The 20362-nt window shown below is 42.1% G+C and overlaps 1 protein-coding gene across 1 annotated transcript; it reads right to left on the reverse strand.

The window, feature by feature from the left end:
• Window positions 1–86: 86 nt before the first annotated feature.
• ccdc134 (coiled-coil domain containing 134) lies at window positions 87–19017 on the reverse strand. Its single transcript, XM_079642585.1, has 7 exons — window positions 18710–19017; window positions 12229–12347; window positions 9761–9882; window positions 5464–5548; window positions 4625–4806; window positions 3083–3154; window positions 87–1470 (listed from the first exon to the last, which is right to left on the reverse strand). The coding sequence occupies exons 2-7, from the start codon at window positions 12323–12325 to the stop codon at window positions 1345–1347; spliced, it is 684 nt and encodes a 227-aa protein (XP_079498711.1). The 5' UTR covers window positions 12326–12347; window positions 18710–19017; the 3' UTR covers window positions 87–1344.
• Between the last annotated feature and the right edge of the window lie 1345 nt (window positions 19018–20362).

Below are 20362 nucleotides of genomic sequence, written 5' to 3' on the forward strand. Positions count from 1 at the left end.
CACTGTGACTCACAAACACACTGTGACTCACTGTGACACACAAACACACTGTGACTCACTGTGACCAACAAACACACTGTGCAATGTTAACATATGAAATGCACTTTATTTTGTATATCAGAGTCACTTTATTTCATTAAATTTGATAACAAAATGGCTTGTTCATTCTGCAGCAATGATATTATTTCTCTGAATATACACATATAGTTTGATAACAGTCGATTTCAAAATTACAACAATCTCAATTCCATAGATCTAAACCTTTAAAATATGTTGATTTCCAGCAAAGATAAATAGAAAAAGACAAACAAAATGAAAATAAAGAAGCTGGTGCAGGGCTGCAAGATAAATGTTTCTATTCTGGACCTCTGGTTGACAGATACTCAACAGGATGACGTTATTATAATTATTGTTAACTAAAGGTCAATATCTGAAACGGGGAATGATCTAAAAGGAAAAATCCCTGATGATAAACAAAAAGACACCAAAAAAAGGAACAAATTAAGGAATACTGTCTTTCAGGCAAACAAAACACAAGATGTGTCTTTTAAAACAAAGAAACTGCTAACAGAGCACTTATATACTAATAAAGGGCTGGCTTATCTAAAGCCAGTTGAGTAGCACTTGAAATGTTTGGCTCTATGAAACCTGATGTACTTATATGATTCTGTTTTCTTCAAGGTTGTGTCTTCCTGGTCGAATGTACTTATTGTAAGTGGCTTTGGATAAAAGTGTCAGCTAAATGCAATGTAATGTTAAAACTTTGAGCAGCAATAAGAACATTAGCCTGCCCACTCATAAACTTCACTCTAGATATATCCAACATATCTCAATTGAAGGAAAACATTTTAAACAAAAATAAAAATGGTATTCCATCAATTCAAGGTGAGGACAATTTATATTTGGCAAACACACTGATTTTGAAGCATATGGGTTTTAGACACATATAATCTAGAACAGACACAATACATTGGGGTTTATTTTAAGATTATACTGAAATTAAATATATTCCAAAGTACAGTTATTGAATCCTCAAGTTATCAAAAATGAGTTTCCCTTTTCAACTCCTATTTGAGACGTCTCTACTTCTTATACAACGTTAGATTCTCCAATTATAAATCGCACATATACATGTACAGCAATTCCAGCCTGCGTCAGAAACTGACTAACCACTTCCACTTTATTGGTGTCACCTTGAGCTTTTGTTCTCAACAGAGTACCAGGCTTTTGTACAAGTGATGACAGCTTTTTATTTCCTTCACTGTCATCGGAGTCTACAAGTCAAGCCACCCCTTGTTGACTGTTCCTCCTCTTCTTCTTTTACTAACGCTCTGTTTTGCAGCGCTATAGCTCGTTGCGGGAGCGGGAAATGCGAGGACCTTTCCGGATCTCTTTCCTCTTCTCCTCTTTCCTCCTCCTCTTCTCCTCCTCCCTCAGAATCTTCTGGAAAGCCTCGGCAGTGTGAAGCACCTGAAGCAAGGAGTAGAAGAATAGAGTAGTATAACAAAGAAAAAGTACACAAAGTAGGAGTACCTTAAAATGTCCATTAAAGGTGGCGTAGGTAATTCACTTCAGAAACACTTTTTGTTATATTCCATGAAATGCTCTTAACATCCCGATAGCAATGAATACATTAAATACTTTGACAATAAAAACATACAAAAATGTCATCTGTGGAAGCCGTAGTGCTGTAAAAAGCACGACCAATCATCTGAGCCGGCCCGGCTAAGGTAACTGGATGGCCTACCTGCCTGTCAGCCTTCCATCTGTGCACAAACTTATCTCGTGCCCTCATTGGTCATGTGCGCGTTCGTGTGTGTTGGGGGAGGGGCTCTGTAAGGAAGTCTGAAGGAAGGGGGCAGATGTGTTTCGGCTGCGTATTTTCAAATTCTAGCGCACTCGAGCTGCTTTCTCCATTCTTACCTTTAAGAGGACATACAATGCTAATTTTCAGGTTCATATTTCATGCCTCCATGTTTTTATGTTCAAAAAGCTCTTTATTTTCCTCATACTGCCCGTGCTGCAGCACCTCTTTTCAGAGGTGGGACCAAGTCATTGTTTTGCAAGTCCGAGTCAAGTCTCAAGTCAGGATGGGCAAGTCCAAGTCCTAAACTTTGACAAACCGATTCTTAAACAAGTCATTATGTGCTTTTCACCAAATGTAATGACATCGATCAACAGAATAATACTTAATAATCAAACTGCTCTTTATGAGTCACATTCATAATTTAATAATCAATTTTCTCTCTGCTGGTAAAGTAACGGTTTTCGCTAATTTCTTGACTTTTTCCAACGCGCTTGCATTTAAATCCGTCTCCCCGTCGCTCTGTGCAGCTGGCCTGTACCACTACGCCTGTTGTGCCCCCCACCCTTCTTTCACGTAATGGTATGATCCTAGTGTGTCCTCGCATATGATTGGCCGCATGGTGGCCCAGCTAAATAAAGACCCGCCCCTGCCTGCAATGATTCTCAGCAAGAGTAGGAGCGGTTGAAGATTCTGCTCTCCCCGACGGGATTCTGCTCTTCTCGCGGCATCTCGCGACCGGCGTGTTGGAGACCCCTGAATTAAATTATCAAGTCAGAAGGCTCAAGTCCAAGTCAAGTCCCGAGTCATTGGTGTTCGAGTCCAAGTCGAGTCGCAAGTGTTTTGTTATTTTGTCCAGTCGAGTCTCAAGTCATCAAATTGGTGACTTGAGTCTGACTCGAGTCCAAGTCATGTGACTCGAGTCCACACCTCTGCCTCTTTCCACCCTCTGTCTGAAACCAGAGCCCAGTCTGCTCTGATTGGTTAGCTGGCCGGCTCTGTTTTTGCTCATCCACTTACGTAATACATTTACTTCCTTACATTTCACCACTAGAGATAATGAAACAGTATGACATAGCAATGATTTTTCTCTGTGTTGCAATTGTTACTGGTTGCTAGAAAGTAAAGGGCATTAAAGGTCATTCGAAGAGGTGTGTGTGTGTGTGTGTGTGTGTGTGTGTGTGTGTGTGTGTGTGTGTGTGTGTGTGTGTGTGTGTGTGTGTGTGTGTGTGTGTGTGTGTGTGTGTGTGTGTGAGAGTGTGTTTGCATTTTACTCACGTCGTCTCTCTCTGTGCGATACGGGTTTATAAAGTCTGGGGATTTCTCTGTAATTCCCAGCTCCTGTGACATCTGACAGATTAGCAGAATAGACAGGTGACAGGGGAGAAGGGGAGAAGGGGAGAGGAGGGGGCACATTGTCATTTATTCAATAGAAATATGCTTTTTCTGCAGACAAAAAGCAGTATAAGGCAAGCAGCAACAGTTCTTCCATATATTATTTTATCATATTAGCATTCGACCCTATGGCTATATGACAAATAGCGCGCTCAGAAACTAAGAGAGGAGTTGCTAAGGAGAAGCTAACTGCTGCTGCACCACTCAGAATTAATCCACAATATAATCCCCTTGGCACGTTGCTAAAGTCACAGATTGATGCTGCAGGAGTTTAGTTAATTAACCCTTCACATCAAGCAGATACACCATTTGATCTGCTTTTACATTTCAACTCATCATGGACAAATCCGATGACAAATGGCACCTTTATCAGCGTCTTTTCAGCAAACAATAAGGTGCCTTGTGCTGCATGTATGACAGCAGATTGCAGTGAAATCTCCATGGATACTGTATAACCTGAACCATGGTTCTGTCATGTCTCTGCACCAGGCAATTTACCACACTGTGCACTGTATTGTTATTTCTTCCATGTCCTTGCTAGGTCTCCTGCAGAGAAAGGGATTCAATTCATCGTGCACTTACAATGAATTCTGCATCTAGACTTCAAAATAACAAAGCAAATATTTTGGCATTGATTTAAAAAAATGGACAGAAAACCGCAAAGAAAGACAAAATAATTGTGCGATTTTTTTCGTATTTTCAAGGCCCTTAAATGTGATCTGATTTAAGAGTTCAGCAGCCTTACCAAAAGGAACAAGTCTTTCTGTTTAGCTCTGCAGAATAGTGATCTTAGAAAACATTTTCTTCCTTTAAAATTCCGTAGCTGGATTTTTATAGTTGGCATTCATTCTTTTAAAAACAGAAAAGGCAGCCGTTATTGAATACAAATGTCAAATCCTGGCTTCACTAAATGGCTGGAGACTTCTAAACAAGTTCCTCTACTTACTGTAAGGCATTTCATTTGTACCATTATTTCCCCTTTTTCAGACTCCTGTGTTTATTATGTCTAACCTATTTCAACCAATGTTTAGATCGATGAAAATAATGTTTTGGGACCATTTAGTATTAACGGCTAGTCTAGTTTTAGGGTATTTGGTTAGTATTAGGTGTTTATTAGCTTGTAAATGTTTCTGTATCATACATTCTATCTCTCCATTTCTAGATGTGTTATTAATATATACTGTAAACACTTTCTGTCTAGTGTCCTGGCCCTTATTCTAAAGATTCTTAGTTTATCAAGGTGTCCCATTTCACATGACTCCATTATACCCAAGGATTGAGCTTGTATTTTTAACCAGTTGTGAAGAAAATGTATTGAAATCAAAGCTCAGAATCCTTTGTTTACACCCTTAAACCAACGGACTGTGACAACACTCATCAGCAGGTAATATTAGGTAGAAAAGGGACAGGATAGGCCCTCCTTACCAGTGTGAGGACATGTTGGTGGGCTCCTCCTGTGAAGACCCCCGACTGGTTGCAGAAGTTCAGGCCCCAGCGCAGCATCCCGTCCCAGTCCTCGTTCCGGTCGTAGTAATGGTGGACGATCCGAGGGAAACGCAGCGCCACGTCGCCAAAAAACGCCGTGTTCTCGACCACGTGGGAGTACGCTGCGGAGAGGTAGAGAGAGAGGGAAGAGACAAAAACATAGGTACATTTAAATTCTGATATACTGCGCATACTGTATTGTAATTAATTTAACTTGTTTTCTTGTACTTACATTTTTTTTGTACATTTCTTGTAATCATTTTTTTCAAATATTTCTATAATAGTCCTATATTTTCTTTCTTTCTTTTTTGCAACCTAACTTCTCTTACTGTGTTAATTTATGCACCATTATACACCAATTTCATTATACTGTTTAAACATTACTTGGTGATTAACCTGATTCAGATTCTATATACGTTTTTGGAGCATGGTCCAAAATAACAAAAAATGTGCAGTTTAATTGGACTTAATTAAACAGAGGAGGACAATTTTGATAATGAATTTTTGTTGACAGAACATCCTAATAATTGGGACAAATAAAAATGTCTAATTTTGTTTCGGCAGGACTCAAATAGGTGTTGGGTTTGGAGAAGCCTGGGGAAAAGGGAAGATGATATTCCTGACATTCAGACTGATGTTAAAGCTGACATTATTGACACCCTCTGGCACCGAAAGAGGATGAAACACATCCTGGGGATGCTGCTAAAATAAAGTAGCTTATATAAGAGGAGGAGACATTTCAAATGAGGAAAGAGCCGAGGTGTAAAAGCGAATCCGACCTTCTTTGATCTTATCGTCCATCGGGAAAGGGTCGTCAGGCTGCATGTTGGACGAGATCAGGATTTGCCTCGAGTCCTCCAACACCTTAAGAATAAGAAAAAAAGCTCAGTAAAGCAGGTTTATGTGCTTTACAATATGTGCTTGGGATTTCGGTTGCCGTGGTAATGCAGGTGAAAAATAACAGTGATGATTTGAAAGGAACCTGCATCAGGACATTTTACACACCACTTCACTGCTGAGACTGTGGGATGCAGTGAATCTGCTAAAGAAACTTTACAGAACATTAGGGTTTTGAAGTAAGAAGGTACATTTTTTAAAAGAGTCCTCCCCTGCTGATGTTCAGGTGTATATCAGTATGTAGTGTCTCTACTTTAAAGAGTCCTCTACTGCTGATGTTCAGGTGTATATCAGTATGTAGTGTCTCTACTTTAAAGAGTCCTCTACTGCTGATGTTCAGGTGTATATCAGTATGTAGTGTCTATGCTTTAAAGAGTCCTCTCCTGCTGATGTTCAGGTGTATATCAGTATGTAGTGTCTCTACTTTAAAGAGTCCTCTACTGCTGATGTTCAGGTGTATATCAACACACCCCCTCAACAATTCATCTCCCTCTCTGGCCACACATCCGCCCTCTCCCCAGTCACACAGGGGGTCCCCCAGGGCTCAGTCCTCGGCCCCCTCCTCTTCATCTGCTATCTTTTCCCCCTTGGTCACATTATTCGCAACCTCAACCTTGATTTCCACTGTTACGCCGATGACACCCAGATCTACATCACCACCAAATCCCCTCACAACCCTCCCCTCACCCATATCGAAACCTGCATCTCTTCAATAAAAACATGGCTGACTCACAATTTCCTTAAACTCAACAGTGATAAAACAGAGCTACTCATCATAGGCACCAGATCAACCCTCAATAAAACAGGACCCATTTCACTCACCATTGAGAATTCGACCATCACCCCCTCCCCCCTGGCACGCAATCTTGGCGTTATCCTGGACCCCACCCTCTCCTTTGACCCCCATGTCAGCTCCATCATCAAGATCTCCTACTTCCACCTCCGCCGCATTGCCAAAATCAAACACTACCTCCCCCCCCGTGCTGCTGAATCCCTCATCCATGCCTTCATCACCTCCCGCCTCGACTATTGCAACGCCCTCCTCACTGGCATCTCCTCCCATTCCCTCCATAGACTCCAAATGGTACAAAACTCTGCTGCCCGCCTCCTCACCCACACCCGGACCCGTGAACACATCACTCCCGTTCTCCGCTCTCTTCACTGGCTCCCCATCAAACAACGCATCATCTTCAAAACACTCCTCCTCACCTATAAAGCCCTTCACCACCTAGCCCCCCCTACCTCTCTGACCTCCTCATCCCCTACAACCCCCCCCGAGCCCTCCGATCCTCCTCCACTCTCTCCCTCACAGTACCACCATCAAGACTCAAAACATTTGGCAACAGAGCATTCTCCAGATCAGCACCCCACCTCTGGAACTCCCTCCCCCAATCTGTCCGCCACTCTCCCACACTGTCTACCTTCAAAACCCAGCTGAAAACATACCTCTTCTCCCAAGCCTTCAACTTACCCTACCCCCCAACCCACTGACTTCACTCACACCCCACGCTGTATCTCTTATTCACCCCACGCTGCATCTCTTATTCATACATTCATCAACTTTTTCTTTCCTCTTTTCCATTATGTTGTCTTTTGCTCGTTGTCCTATGCTTGCTCCCCCCCTGTGTTGTCCTTTGCCTGTTCATGTAATGTTCATGTTCAATTTTCTTGTCCAATATGTTGTCTTCTGCCTGTTCACCCCCTTTCTGTACTTTTAATTTTTTTTGTAAGCGACTTTGGGTTATTGAAAAGCGCTATATAAATAAAAGTTATTATTATTATTATTATTATTATATCAGTATGTAGTGTCTATGCTTTAAAGAGTCCTCTCCTGCTGATGTTCAGGTGTATATCAGTATGTAGTGTCTCTACTTTAAAGAGTCCTCTCCTGCTGATGTTCAGGTGTATATCAGTATGTAGTGTCTCTACTTTAAAGAGTCCTCTCCTGCTGATGTTCAGGTGTATATCAGTATGTAGTGTCTCTACTTTAAAGAGTCCTCTCCTGCTGATGTTCAGGTGTATATCAGTATGTAGTGTCTCTACTTTAAAGAGTCCTCTCCTGCTGATGTTCAGGTGTATATCAGTATGTACTGTCTCTACTTTAAAGAGTCCTCTCCTGCTGATGTTCAGGTGTATATCAGTATGTAGTGTCTCTACTTTAAAGAGTCCTCTCCTGCTGATGTTCAGGTGTATATCAGTATGTAGTGTCTCTGCTTTAAAGAGTCCTCTTCTGCTGATGTTCAGGTGTATATCAGTATGTAGTGTCTCTACTTTAAAGAGTCCTCTCCTGCTGATGTTCAGGTGTATATCAGTATGTAGTGTCTCTACTTTAAAGAGTCCTCTCCTGCTGATGTTCAGGTGTATATCAGTATGTAGTGTCTCTACTTTAAAGAGTCCTCTCCTGCTGATGTTCAGGTGTATATCAGTATGTAGTGTCTCTACTTTAAAGAGTCCTCTCCTGCTGATGTTCAGGTGTATATCAGTATGTAGTGTCTCTACTTTAAAGAGTCCTCTCCTGCTGATGTTCAGGTGTATATCAGTATGTAGTGTCTCTACTTTAAAGAGTCCTCTCCTGCTGATGTTCAGGTGTATATCAGTATGTAGTGTCTCTACTTTAAAGAGTCCTCTCCTGCTGATGTTCAGGTGTATATCAGTATGTAGTGTCTCTACTTTAAAGAGTCCTCTCCTGCTGATGTTCAGGTGTATATCAGTATGTAGTGTCTCTACTTTAAAGAGTGCTCTCCTGCTGATGATCAGGTGTATATCAGTATGTAGTGTCTCTACTTTAAAGAGTCCTCTCCTGCTGATGTTCAGGTGTATATCAGTATGTAGTGTCTCTACTTTAAAGAGTCCTCTCCTGCTGATGTTCAGGTGTATATCAGTATGTAGTGTCTCTACTTTAAAGAGTCCTCTCCTGCTGATGTTCAGGTGTATATCAGTATGTAGTGTCTCTACTTTAAAGAGTCCTCTCCTGCTGATGTTCAGGTGTATATCAGTATGTAGTGTCTCTACTTTAAAGAGTCCTCTCCTGCTGATGTTCAGGTGTATATCAGTATGTAGTGTCTCTACTTTAAAGAGTCCTCTCCTGCTGATGTTCAGGTGTATATCAGTATGTAGTGTCTCTACTGGGACATGTCTCCATGCTTTAATGTTCAAAAAGCTCTTTATTGTTCTCATACTGCCTCTGGTGCAGCACCTCTTTTCACCCTCTGTCTGAAACCAGAGCCCAGTCTGCTCTGATTGGTTAGCTGGCCGGCTCTGTTGTGATTGATCAACCGCTTATAGATGTCCCGCCCCTTAGCCTGTCTCCTACAATGTGTTAGAGCGCTAGCCAAAAGATGCGCGAGTGTTATATCGTGATGTCACTATGGAGTGTGTGGGAGAGAAACTCCCTCTGGAGGAATCTTTGGGATTTTAGCCTTTGCAGACCATTTACATGCACAAAAACCTATTTAACTCACTACTACAAGAAAGGGAAAACCCCACTAAACACAACAGGGCCTCTTGAAGTCAACACACTACACTCTTTTTTTATAGAGACACTTAATGCCATATTGTAATTAAAAACACTCAAACAAATGGACTGGGATCCGCAGCATTTACAGGGATAGAGATCAAAGAAGGAAGACTGTTTTGCAACACACACACACACACACACACACACACACACACACAGAGAGTTGCTGACAATGAATTCCAGCCGCTGAAGGTTGACTCTGCATGTTGTCCTTGAGAGATGCAAAGATAACTGTCCTCTGGGAAGTCGTAGAGTAAAGCAAAAGCTCCGAGCTCAGGGAAGAGAATGGCACTCCGAGGAGCTGAGTCCGAATAAACATTTCAATAAACAAACGAGAAAACAAGCCGATGAATGGAACCGTTTGATTTGAAGCTTTTTGAACTCCGTCGGACCTTCTCATCTGCCGAGAGCAGCCACACACACACACACACACACACACACACACACACACACACACACACACACACACACACACACACACACACACACACACACACACACACACACACACACACACACACACACACACACACACACACACACACACACACACACACACACACACACACACACACACACACACACACACACACACACACACACACACACACACACACACACACACACACACACACACACACACACACACACACACACCTTACCTTGAACAGTCCTTTGAGCATGATGTCTATGATCTTGTACTGCTGGTTGATGTCGTTCAGCTCCACCAGATTTTTCAGCGCGCTCAGCTGATCCTTCCTTTTGGTCTCGAACAGACGCTTGTCTAAAAAAGGCAGGTCAGGAACCAACACATGGGAGTAACTCGCATAAACACTCGCTCATGCATCCATCTGTCGCATTAAAAACGCACAGAAATGTAGAAATGGGCGATTAAATCAGTAGTTTGATGCTGATATGATGTTTTGCAGTGAGCTGTATTGTTCATTTAAAGGGCCCATGTCATGCTTTTCCGGTTATTACACGTCCCCTTCTGTGTTATGAAGGTTTTTCTGCATGTAGACGGTGTGCAGAGTCAAAACCCTCAAAGTACACCCTGTAGCGAGTAAAACTCTAAACACAGAAAATACCTCCCCAAAACGCCTCGTTGGAGATACGTCATTGTCCATTGATTTTTCCGGGTACGGCATGATGTCAACCCGTACCCGGAACGAAATGGACCAATCAATGGAGCCGTTACGTTAAGCCCCCGCTGATTGGTCCAAATTGACCAATCCACGGACTTCCTCACACACTCAGTGCTAGCAGCTCTGCTGATCTCTCCTCCCTGGCTGCAGGCTGATAACAGACAGTTGGGATTGCGGCAAAATTCTCTCTGCAGACCCATTCTCACAGCGTTATAAACCTTTTTCTTACTCAATATCAAGTAGGGTTGCAAAATTCCGGGAATTTTCAAAGATGGAAACTTTCCACGGGAATTAACGGGAATTTTCAAAATTGAAGATTGGCTCTTCATAGGGAACTTAAATACAGTTGGGGAAAGTATATTTTAGCATAATCTTGACTCAAACAAGCCGATGCCATTCAAGTACACTTGAATATCCATGCCAAAGCACACTGCTTACTGCATGGCTATTGAGACCACACAAAGGTTCGCAACAGGCTCACACATGTGAGACTGGAAAAACTGGTTGACAATTCGGGCAAACCTAAGGCTCTTTGAGCCTGACACAGAGCCATCCTCAACAAGGCTGGACAATGACACGGAAGAGGAAGACTTAGAGTTGGATATTGATGAGGCCCAGGAAGAGCCCGTTGACTGAAAGGGTTTAGCCAAAATGCTGAGGATCGCTTGAAGGAAGATTTTCATGTTTAATTTTAATCTGACTTTTTGGAGGGAGAAGGGCTCTTTTCATTTAACATTGGACTTTGTGGGGATCTTTGGATGGGGGGTGCATTTTTGTTCATTTTTTAATGAGTTGGGTTGGGGGGGGATGAGCAACATTTAACTCAACATTCCTGCTTTCGTTCTTCAATGAAACAAATAATTTTTCGATAAAATAATTAAAACTTGTTCTGTTCTACAAAAAAAAATGGTTTAAAAAAAAAAATCGGTTGAAATGTCATGTTTTTTTGTTTGATTTTGCATCGAATATTTCCAAAATTCCACAGCTTAACTTCCCATGGAAACTTTCCGGAAATTTACCGGAAACTTTCCGCCCCTTTGCAACCCTAATATCAAGCCACACTTATTGTTTTTACTTCGGCTGTGACTTTGTGTGTGCTCAGGGTGAGTTTGGCTGTCGCTAAACAAGGAAACCACACCTCCACGGAGCTCAGCGCGATTCACAACGTCCCGACCAATCAGAGCACAATGTGCTCACAGGGAGGGTGGGGGCTGGAGCTACTGAAGCTACAACGAGCCAGACCTGAACAAAGGAATTATGATCAGTGGAAATGGCCATGAAATGTCTCCTTTAATCATTTAATAGAGGAAAACTGTTTCTTCATGTGTTGGTTTTCACTATCAGTGTTTAATGAGCATCTGGAAAACTGTTTTCTTGCAAGTAAACACTCGATGTCAGAGGAGCTTGTCTCCTATCTCTGTTCTTAAAGTTATCCATCATTTATATAGTCAATTTATACGTTTATTTGGCCACACAACAGAAAAAATTCTAAGGGACTAATGTTAGAATTCTTTGTTTGTTTTTGCCTCTCCTTAAGCGATCCTGTGATGTTATGTGCTTATGTGCAAATATAATTTTTCTTTTAACACCATTAACCTGCCAGGGTGTGCATGAACCTCCATGGGTAAATCAGGCACATTTACATGATGGATGCTTATGTTAATTAGTGTGCATCCTCCCTAAATAAAAGGTCCAAATGTCCAGTTTCACATTGTCATATAAACGTTTGTTTTGGGTAAAAGAGAGTCTAAAAGCTGTTAGAGTGCCTCAGTCTTTAGACATAGCTTCAGGCTGACTTCAGTGCTTGGTCTCCTAAGCAACACTATAATCACACACTTCAGTAATCAGTGTGATTGATTTTCTGTTGTGTTATATATTCTAATGTTTTAACGCATCAGATCTACAACTGAAATGTTCAGAAACACACACACGTCAGTGCATTTGGCAGCAGCTCTTGCACACACACTCTCTCAGCAGAAGGATACAGATGTCCAGGCTGGAGTCGTGTCTCGGACGGTGTGTGTCCGTGTCCGCCGAGCTGAAGGCAGCCAGCGCCAGGATCACCGCACACACACTCTGCATGGTCAGCAGGGAGGACACACTCCTGAAGGAAAGATCACAGTAAATCACGTTAAACATCCACATACTGGCACAGAGAGGTAGAGGAATGAGTCCTAAAGCCAGAAATTAGTTCGCATTTTAACACTTCTGGTTCTCACCTGGAAGTTGCTGGTTATTTGAATGAGTTTTTAGATGCCTGAAACTGGACTAAAAAAGGATTGCATCTTAACAGAAAGCTTAGATATGAATCATGACGTTCAAATAAGTGTACAGCGAACACGTTTATATAATTCACCAGCTTTCAACACCCTAACAGGAAAGGAGAAAGCTGGCAATAGTGGTGTAGGAATGAGTCCTTCAATCTTGAAATGAGTTAGCATTTCAGCACTTCTGGTTCTCGTATGGAAGTCAATGGTTCTGTGAATGTGTTTTTGGTTTGAGGCCCGATATAAGGTCTGTGGTTGACACAAGCTGAAGATGATTTCACGATTTGTTCTACGGCATAAAATACATCAGTAAATACCCCACTGGTGAATATCTGAAGCTTTTACGAGGCAATAAAAAAAACTGTTTGCCAACAAGTGTCTAAATGAGACGACTAAACGTCATCACAACAAACATTAGCCATCTTTAGCTAAGCGGTGGTGACGTGAAGTCATGTGACCGTGCTGTAGTTCCTTTATAGCCCAACATTAGCCACCTTTAGCTTAGCGGTGGTGACGTGAAGTCATGTGACCGTGCTGTAGTTCCTTTATAGCCCAACATTAGCCGCCTTTAGCTTAGCGGTGGTGACGTGAAGTCATGTGACCGTGCTGTAGTTCCTTTATAGCCCAACATTAGCCACCTTTAGCTTAGCGGTGGTGACGTGAAGTCATGTGACCGTGCTGTAGTTCCTTTATAGCCCAACATTAGCCTCCTTTAGCTTAGCGGTGGTGACGTGAAGTCATGTGACCGTGCTGTAGTTCTTTTATAGCCTAACGTTAGCTTTTTACTTCTGGCAATTGCATTTATGCGTCAACAAGTATAAAAGTAGTGTTAATATGCAGAGATTATTCTACTGAACAAAACATGTAAGTATCATAAACGTGTGTTTGCTACAGATCTTATTTTCTGCATTATTCTGTAATCCAATGGAAAAATCAAATTGTTTTTTGTTGAGGGAGCCCTTGAGATGCTAACTAACAATAGGCCTACAAAAATATGTCATCCCTGCCCTCTATGTAGAGAGACAGACTGGAAAGGGAGAGTGAACGACATGGTGTTTTTATACGACAAAGATCTTTTGTTATTCTCTGAAGATGGAACTCAGAACTGAATTAGTTTGGACTTCCACAGATTTCACTTTCATCTGAAACAGTGTTTCTTATTCATGAAGCCCCTCTTTCTTCTTCCAATGCTGCTCCATGTCTTGTGATACTTTGACACAGAGACATGCTGGGGATAAGTGGCTCCTTATGCTCCATTTTAAAAAGACACATCTGATATCTGGCACTTGCGTAATCCCCAGAGGAACATTTCCTGAAGCAGACGCTCCCCCGGCTCTCTATCGAAAGCACTGGTCTTCTCCGATATCTTCATCCTACCCCTCTTCGTTTTTTCCCTCAGAGGCTTTTTATATGTTTGAAAAAAGGGAAGGATGAGAGTGAGGAAATAAATACAACAGCTAAAAATAGAAGCCTCATCAAATTAAAATTTAATGAAAGCCACATTTTAAGAAAAACATTAGTAGAGGGAGGGTGGAAAATGTTGATGAAAAGCTAAAAGAATATTTCTCACATGAATCATTTATCATTGGTTCCCATAATGGTATTATCACAGGGACGCAGACGGGGGTGAAAGGAGAGCCAGGTTGTGAAAAGCAGGTGGAGAGCAAGAGATGTGTTGAGGTGAAAATGGGTAGATATGGTGGCCTGACAGGGACAAACGCACTACAACGGCACAAAACACTTACATTAGGAGAAACGCGCTTCAGTTTAAAAACAATTCAATTTAAAAAACACAAATAGACCAAAACATGCAAATGAAGAAACATCTTCGCCAACTTGACAACACATGAGCACAGCTTACTAAAAGCGCTGCATTAATGAAACCCCGCAACTACAAAACGCAGCATGAAGCTCAAACCACATCGGAAATGAAATGGGGACACTAAAAAGTGACGCACACAGCTGGGAGTGGAGCGCTTGTTGACGTTCGGGGATTAAAAAGTAAAACTATCACTGTCACTGGAAACTAGGGCTGCTCGATTATGGCAAAAATCATAATCTCGATTATTTGGGCCAATAATTGATATCACGATTATTAAAAAGGATTATCCATTTACTTTGAAAGCATCAATTTATTGGAATTTTTTTTGAACAGTATGTTTTTAACAGTTGATTACCCTGAACTCTAAGTATAATTCAACTGAAAAACCAATAAAAAAAATTCAAAAAAAAATTCAAAAAAAAAATAATAATAATAATAATAAAAAATATATATAATCGTTTTATTTCCATTACGTTGTTTTCGTAGTCGTTGCAAGCCATAATCGTAATAGCGATTAAAATACGATTAATTGAGCAGCCGTACTGGAAACTAACCTAAAATCTAAGTTTTATCGGCTTGTTTTAACAACGCGATCACATATTATTGCATATCTGCTGTAAGCTAGCTAGCTAACGTAGCTAACCTAGTCATTTCAAATATACAGAAGACACATTTACAGTTATGAAACAGACTAAATCTGCAAACAGTGAAATGTGCATCACTTTTTGAGCGTCCCCTAGTTTCGGTTGTGTTTTTGAGCTTCTTGCAGGGTTTTGTTTAGGCAGCACTTTTCGTAAACGCTGCTCATGTTTCGTCAAGATGGTGAAGACGTTTCTTCATTTGAATGCATTTTGGCACATTGGTGTTTTTATATTTGCAATGTTTTTCAAAGTGCAGTGCGTTTCTTCTAATGTAAGTGTTTTGGGTCGTTAGTTGTCAGCCACAGAGGAGTGTGAAGGCGAGAAATAACAGCTTTCGTGGTGAACATTTCCATCAGTCACACCTTTTAAGACACTGTGGCCGTTTCTCAATGTCGAGTAAAGCTGCTCCAGAGCCACTATTTCAAGGATACTACGTCATCGAGTCCCGCCGAAGGACTGTTCCAATGTCCAGCATACTTGGAATTCTACCGAGGCCGGCGTCCTTCGTTGTGGGAAATTTCGAGGCTGCACATGTGTAGACTCCGTGGTCGTAAAATCCCCACAATGCTTTGCGCACGGAGCAATTTCCAAATCTTTGGCGGAAATCGCGCTCCATTTAAGGCGGGGCCTCGCATATGATGCACACCTGTTATACCTCATTCACACCAACGCAACTCCGGTTCAAACTCCGTGCTAGAGCTTTTCAGGTTCAGAACCGGTTCTTCGGTTTAGCTCCGGCTCTTTTCACACCGCCCAGAGTCCGACTGGTGCTGCGTCATTGCGTCATCGTTTGCGTGCCTGCTTCATAAAGTCAAACCGCACGGAAACCCCTCACAGCTGACACAGACAACAACAACAATGGCCGACTGTGCTCCAGCTTCCTCTGTACCTCTTCAGAAGACCAGATTCCCAGTAGGTAGCTGGTCTCTTCAGTGGACCACTGCTGCTTGTTAAGTTGCTCCATCGTTGTGTACAAACTGGATAAAATGTGGGCTTTTTGTTGTAATTCAGGAGTTGACCCCGCCCCTGACCCCGCCTCGACGTAAGCGTGACGTATGTGGTGCTTTTGCTCTAGCCGGACAATTTTTTGGTGCTCGAAACAAACCGGATTCCGGAGCTAAGAGGCTGATCCGCTGCGGTGTGAAGAGGGAAACCCGGTGCTTTTCAAGCTCCAGCTCCGAACCGGCCCTGAAACACCGTTGGTGTGAATGAGGTATTAGCCTGTTCCACCATTCTTCGTTTTCCGAGGCTAGGAAGGATTCTTGCCTCGCTTCTGAAGGACCTGACTCGGAGGGACATGTGCTACCAAGCAAGCCTCCTCGACATTGAGAAACACCCACCGTTAAAGACTCCCAGATAGGAGTCAATGGAAGAAGATAACGATCACCAGGGACTTCATTTTGCATGTCACAATGTATCTTTACAAGGCGGTTAATTCTTGAATCTGAAGGACTAGTAAGTGCGCAAAGGATGAGTGTTAATTTAGGCTGAATGAGCCCCCTGAAGAGCATCACTTAAGTCAGAAGGAAAGCATATGATCCTAAAGAGCAGATAACATCGAGCAACTGCAAACACTTCATACTTAAACGTCCTCCTGTTTCCCATCAGCTTAGCTTTTTACGGCACATCCTGACAACTTCCCAAAGACTCCGCAGTAGATCTCGATAAGATTCTGCAAATGTGACAGATAATAATCCCTTTTGTTGCAAGTGGTGTCGTCTGGGGTCGATGAAGACTCTCATTTATAATAAAAACAGCAACTTTTTCTTCCCGAGTCAGCAAGAAAAAAAGTGTTTCCCGAAGACAGCCGAGTGACAACAATGTTCGATTAAGGCCAATTTGTGAGTTCGGAAAACACCTTTTGGGTAGCTTCCCAGCTTTCTGAGAAACGCAGCACTAAATATCCTTAAGTGCTGCTCCAGAGCCTCAATATTTATAGATAACAGCCAAGATAAAAAAGGGGGCCTTGTCTCTCCTTGTCGACTTATTTGATGTCCTCCCCCCTCAGTGTGCTTCCATGCAGTCAGCCATGGAGCTCCGACAGCTATTTATCGGCAGAAAGGTTATCGCAACCAGCACGATTTAATGCCATCAACACATATATTTATACATCCTTTTGCCGTTTCCGTGCAAATGGGGCGAAGTGCTGAGACCTTAAAAAGGAAAGACATTAGGAGTGCATCAATCATCTCTTAATGTGGCACGAGGCAGCACAGGAATGAGAGTCTAAATGCGTCCATTAAGCCAGGCAAGGGTTGATCATTTAAAAGAAGCACTTATGTTCTGAAATCAGATTACTCTTGAGAAATGAGACCTTTGACATGATTTCTCCTTTTGGCTTTCTCCCTTGAGTTGTACAAGACAGTACACACACATTATTACAACACAGATGCTCGGCGAGATGCACGCTTCGGATGGGTTTCCCTGCAGCTGATGCTCCAACGTCGGTTCAGATTTGGTCTGTCAATGTGGCACTCAAGACGGGCGAGATGTTTTCGCCTCGGGTTGTTCTGTTCTGCGGTACAGTCCTCGTTGAAGCCGTGTAAAGCCCACGTAAATCTCTTGGCCGGAGGCGTTTCTCTTCCCTGCCAACAACCGTCTCCTGTGGCAGAGAGGCTGAAGTTTTGATTTCCTGTGTGGGGGATCCAGGTTTCCAGCTATGTCATATAAGTAGGCTAGCGTATATCTGATCACACACACAACCAGCAGCGATTAAAATCCCTGTGGTGTGCATGAGATATTCTCTTGAGGGAAGCAATCTTCAATCAAAAAGAGATCCAACCAGCTCTATGACGTTAACTTCAAGAGGCAAAACTAGCCCTGGAGGCGACTCCTAAGAAGATGGAGCTAGAGGAAAGGATACAGAGAGATGGATGTGCAGCAGGAGTGGATCCATATTCTGTCTACGGACAATAAGAGCCAGTTCATTTTATAAATGCAACTCTGCAATACATCACAATTATTCATGTAAGGAGGGCGCTTATGGTAAATACACCAAGTACTCCAAGTCTGTGTTTATAGATAGGAGATGTACCTTCAGGACTCATGCTTTTTAGTTTGCCGTTTCTTCATGGCTGATTGCACTTATTGTAAGTCTCTCTGGAGAAAAGCGTCAGCTAAATTAAATGTAATGTAAGAGTCGCTCCTAGCCCAACAACTCTTCAATCAAGAGAGATCCATCAAACTCTGTGACATTAATTCCAAGAGGCAAAACTAGCCTAAAAGACGACTCCTAAGAAGATGGAACAAAAAGAAAGGACGCTTATCCAATCTGGATTTGTAGCAGCAATAGATCCAGATTTCTTCCCCTCGGGCTGCCAGAAGGCTCTGGGATGTTTGAGGTCCAAGCACTGACACATCATCTCTCTCTCTGTTATCATTCATGCAGAGGCACGGCTGCACGGACATGCGTAATGGTGATGATGATGGTAGAGCCTGGATAAAGACTGTCATGTGGACCATCAATCATGCATTGCCTAATTGATTGCAAGCCCCTTTTACCCGGGTTCGAGACTCGCTACGGACAATACGAGGGAATTAAATTAGTAAAAAGCTGCGATGTGGGACTATTTCTCCTGCTTTAACTCCGCAATACAACACAATTATGTATGTAAAGGAGGGCGCGTAAAAGATCAATTCACCAAGTATTTGAAGTAGCTCCTATACTTTACTCGATTCATCGCATTTCTGCAAAACACAGGTGACAGTAGACCCAGAAAACTCGCCTTTCACTCACCGTGTTGCAGAGAGAAACAGCCCGATTAGCGCACAGCGTTTCCCCCAAAGTAGTGCAGATGAATCTCCTTTCTTATATATATATCTCCACACGAAGTGTTTAAGGTCAGCTCGGAAAACAGCACGTGTGATTGTAGATCCTCAGGAGGTGGAGGAGTTCATTTACATGCGGATCTCTTGTATCCACTCCGCCAGCGCCACGATCGCACCCGGCTCGCTCTCTTTGGACGAATGACAGCCAGCGGGCGCTAACCGTGGAGGAGGATGTTGTTTCCGCACGGACGGTTTATGAGGAGACACCGGTCGGAGCGTGGGGTGCGTTCCGTTTCCCTTTTTGTGTGTTTCCTCTTGAGATAATAAGACCTTTCCTAAATTAATCTTTATGGAGGAATTAATTAGCTATTAATGTGGCTAGAGATCAAGTCTTGAATTATTAAAAACATTATTAGTACAAATGTAAGGAGATGATTGTACTACTGATTAGAAGAACCATTTTAATTTTGTTCTATCACTATAAGTTATATATCAGACATATTTATATATTTTTAAGGGGATCTGTTGGACAAAGATCTGTACGTATGTTCCCCAGGTTTGTGTTTATATAATGTATGATGTTATGTTCATACATTTCGTTGACTACATCAATTGTGTTTCCTCTTAGAAAGTGTCATGAAAGAGGGACAATAGTTTTTTTTGGGTGAAGGAAACTTAATGAGTGCCTTTGGTATCAATAAGAACCCCTGACTTGACTTTGTCTTTGAATTAAATGTACATGATTAGACCATTTGTACTGTCTGACTTGATTAGAAATACTTTAGTACAAAACAACTACTAATATTAAGTTTCCTGCAATACTTAAATCCTATCCAGACATCCTAATTATGAACATTATGGTTAAGTTTTTCTGCAGCAGCTTTGTTAAAGTGCTGATGGGTATCCAGTACTTCCCGTCTTTAATGGGACAAAACGTTCTCCCTGGATACATTAGGGAAAGACGAACTGAGGTTTGAGGTTTTAGGAAATTACCAGTGGATTAATTACTTCTGTGGATAATTTCTTATTTTCATGTGGTGCATTAATCACAGTCAGCCTTTTCACTGTTCTCTTTGTTACTGAGCTCAAAGACAGGACTAAGCCAACCCTGTAATAAATGGCTCCATTAATGGTGGCTTTCACCTTGACCGCTGCTATCACTGTAAAGTTGCAAAACTCTAATAAAACACAAAAATGTCAGAGGCAAGTTTTAGGTTGTATTTTGTCCTTTACAGTAGGTCAGTGATTCTTAAAGTGGAAAAATGGCACTCTGCCAACGAGGCTGTGGAAAGTTTTAAGATAGAGAGAAACCGGCTCGAGATACACTTTTTGTTATATTCCATGGAATGCTCTTAACATCCCGATAGAAATGAATATCTTAAGTGCTTTGACAAAAAATCCATAAAAAACGTCATCTGTGGAAGCTGTAGTACTGTAAAAAGCACGACCAATCATCTGAGCCGGCCCGGCTAAAGTAACTGGATGGCCTACCTGCCTTTCAGCCTTCCATCTGTGCACAAACTTATCTCGTGCCCTCATTGGTCATGTGCGTGTTCGTGTGTGTTGGAGGAGGGGCTCTGTAAGGAAGTGGCAGATTTTTTCCGGCTGTATATTTTCAAAG

Source organism: Notothenia rossii (assembly GCF_949606895.1).
Source record: "Notothenia rossii genome assembly, chromosome: 8".
NCBI lineage: Eukaryota > Metazoa > Chordata > Actinopteri > Perciformes > Nototheniidae > Notothenia > Notothenia rossii.

Coding starts and splice junctions, on each gene's coding strand:
- ccdc134 (XM_079642585.1), bottom strand. CDS start 12,325: ATGCAGAGTGTGTGTGCGGTGATCCTGGCGCTGGCTGCCTTCAGCTCG. Junction 9,883..12,228: donor CGACTCCAGCCTGGACATCT/GTATCCTTCTGC, acceptor TGCCTTTTTTAG/ACAAGCGTCTGTTCGAGACC. Junction 5,549..9,760: donor TGCTCAAAGGACTGTTCAAG/GTAAGGTGTGTG, acceptor CTTATTCTTAAG/GTGTTGGAGGACTCGAGGCA.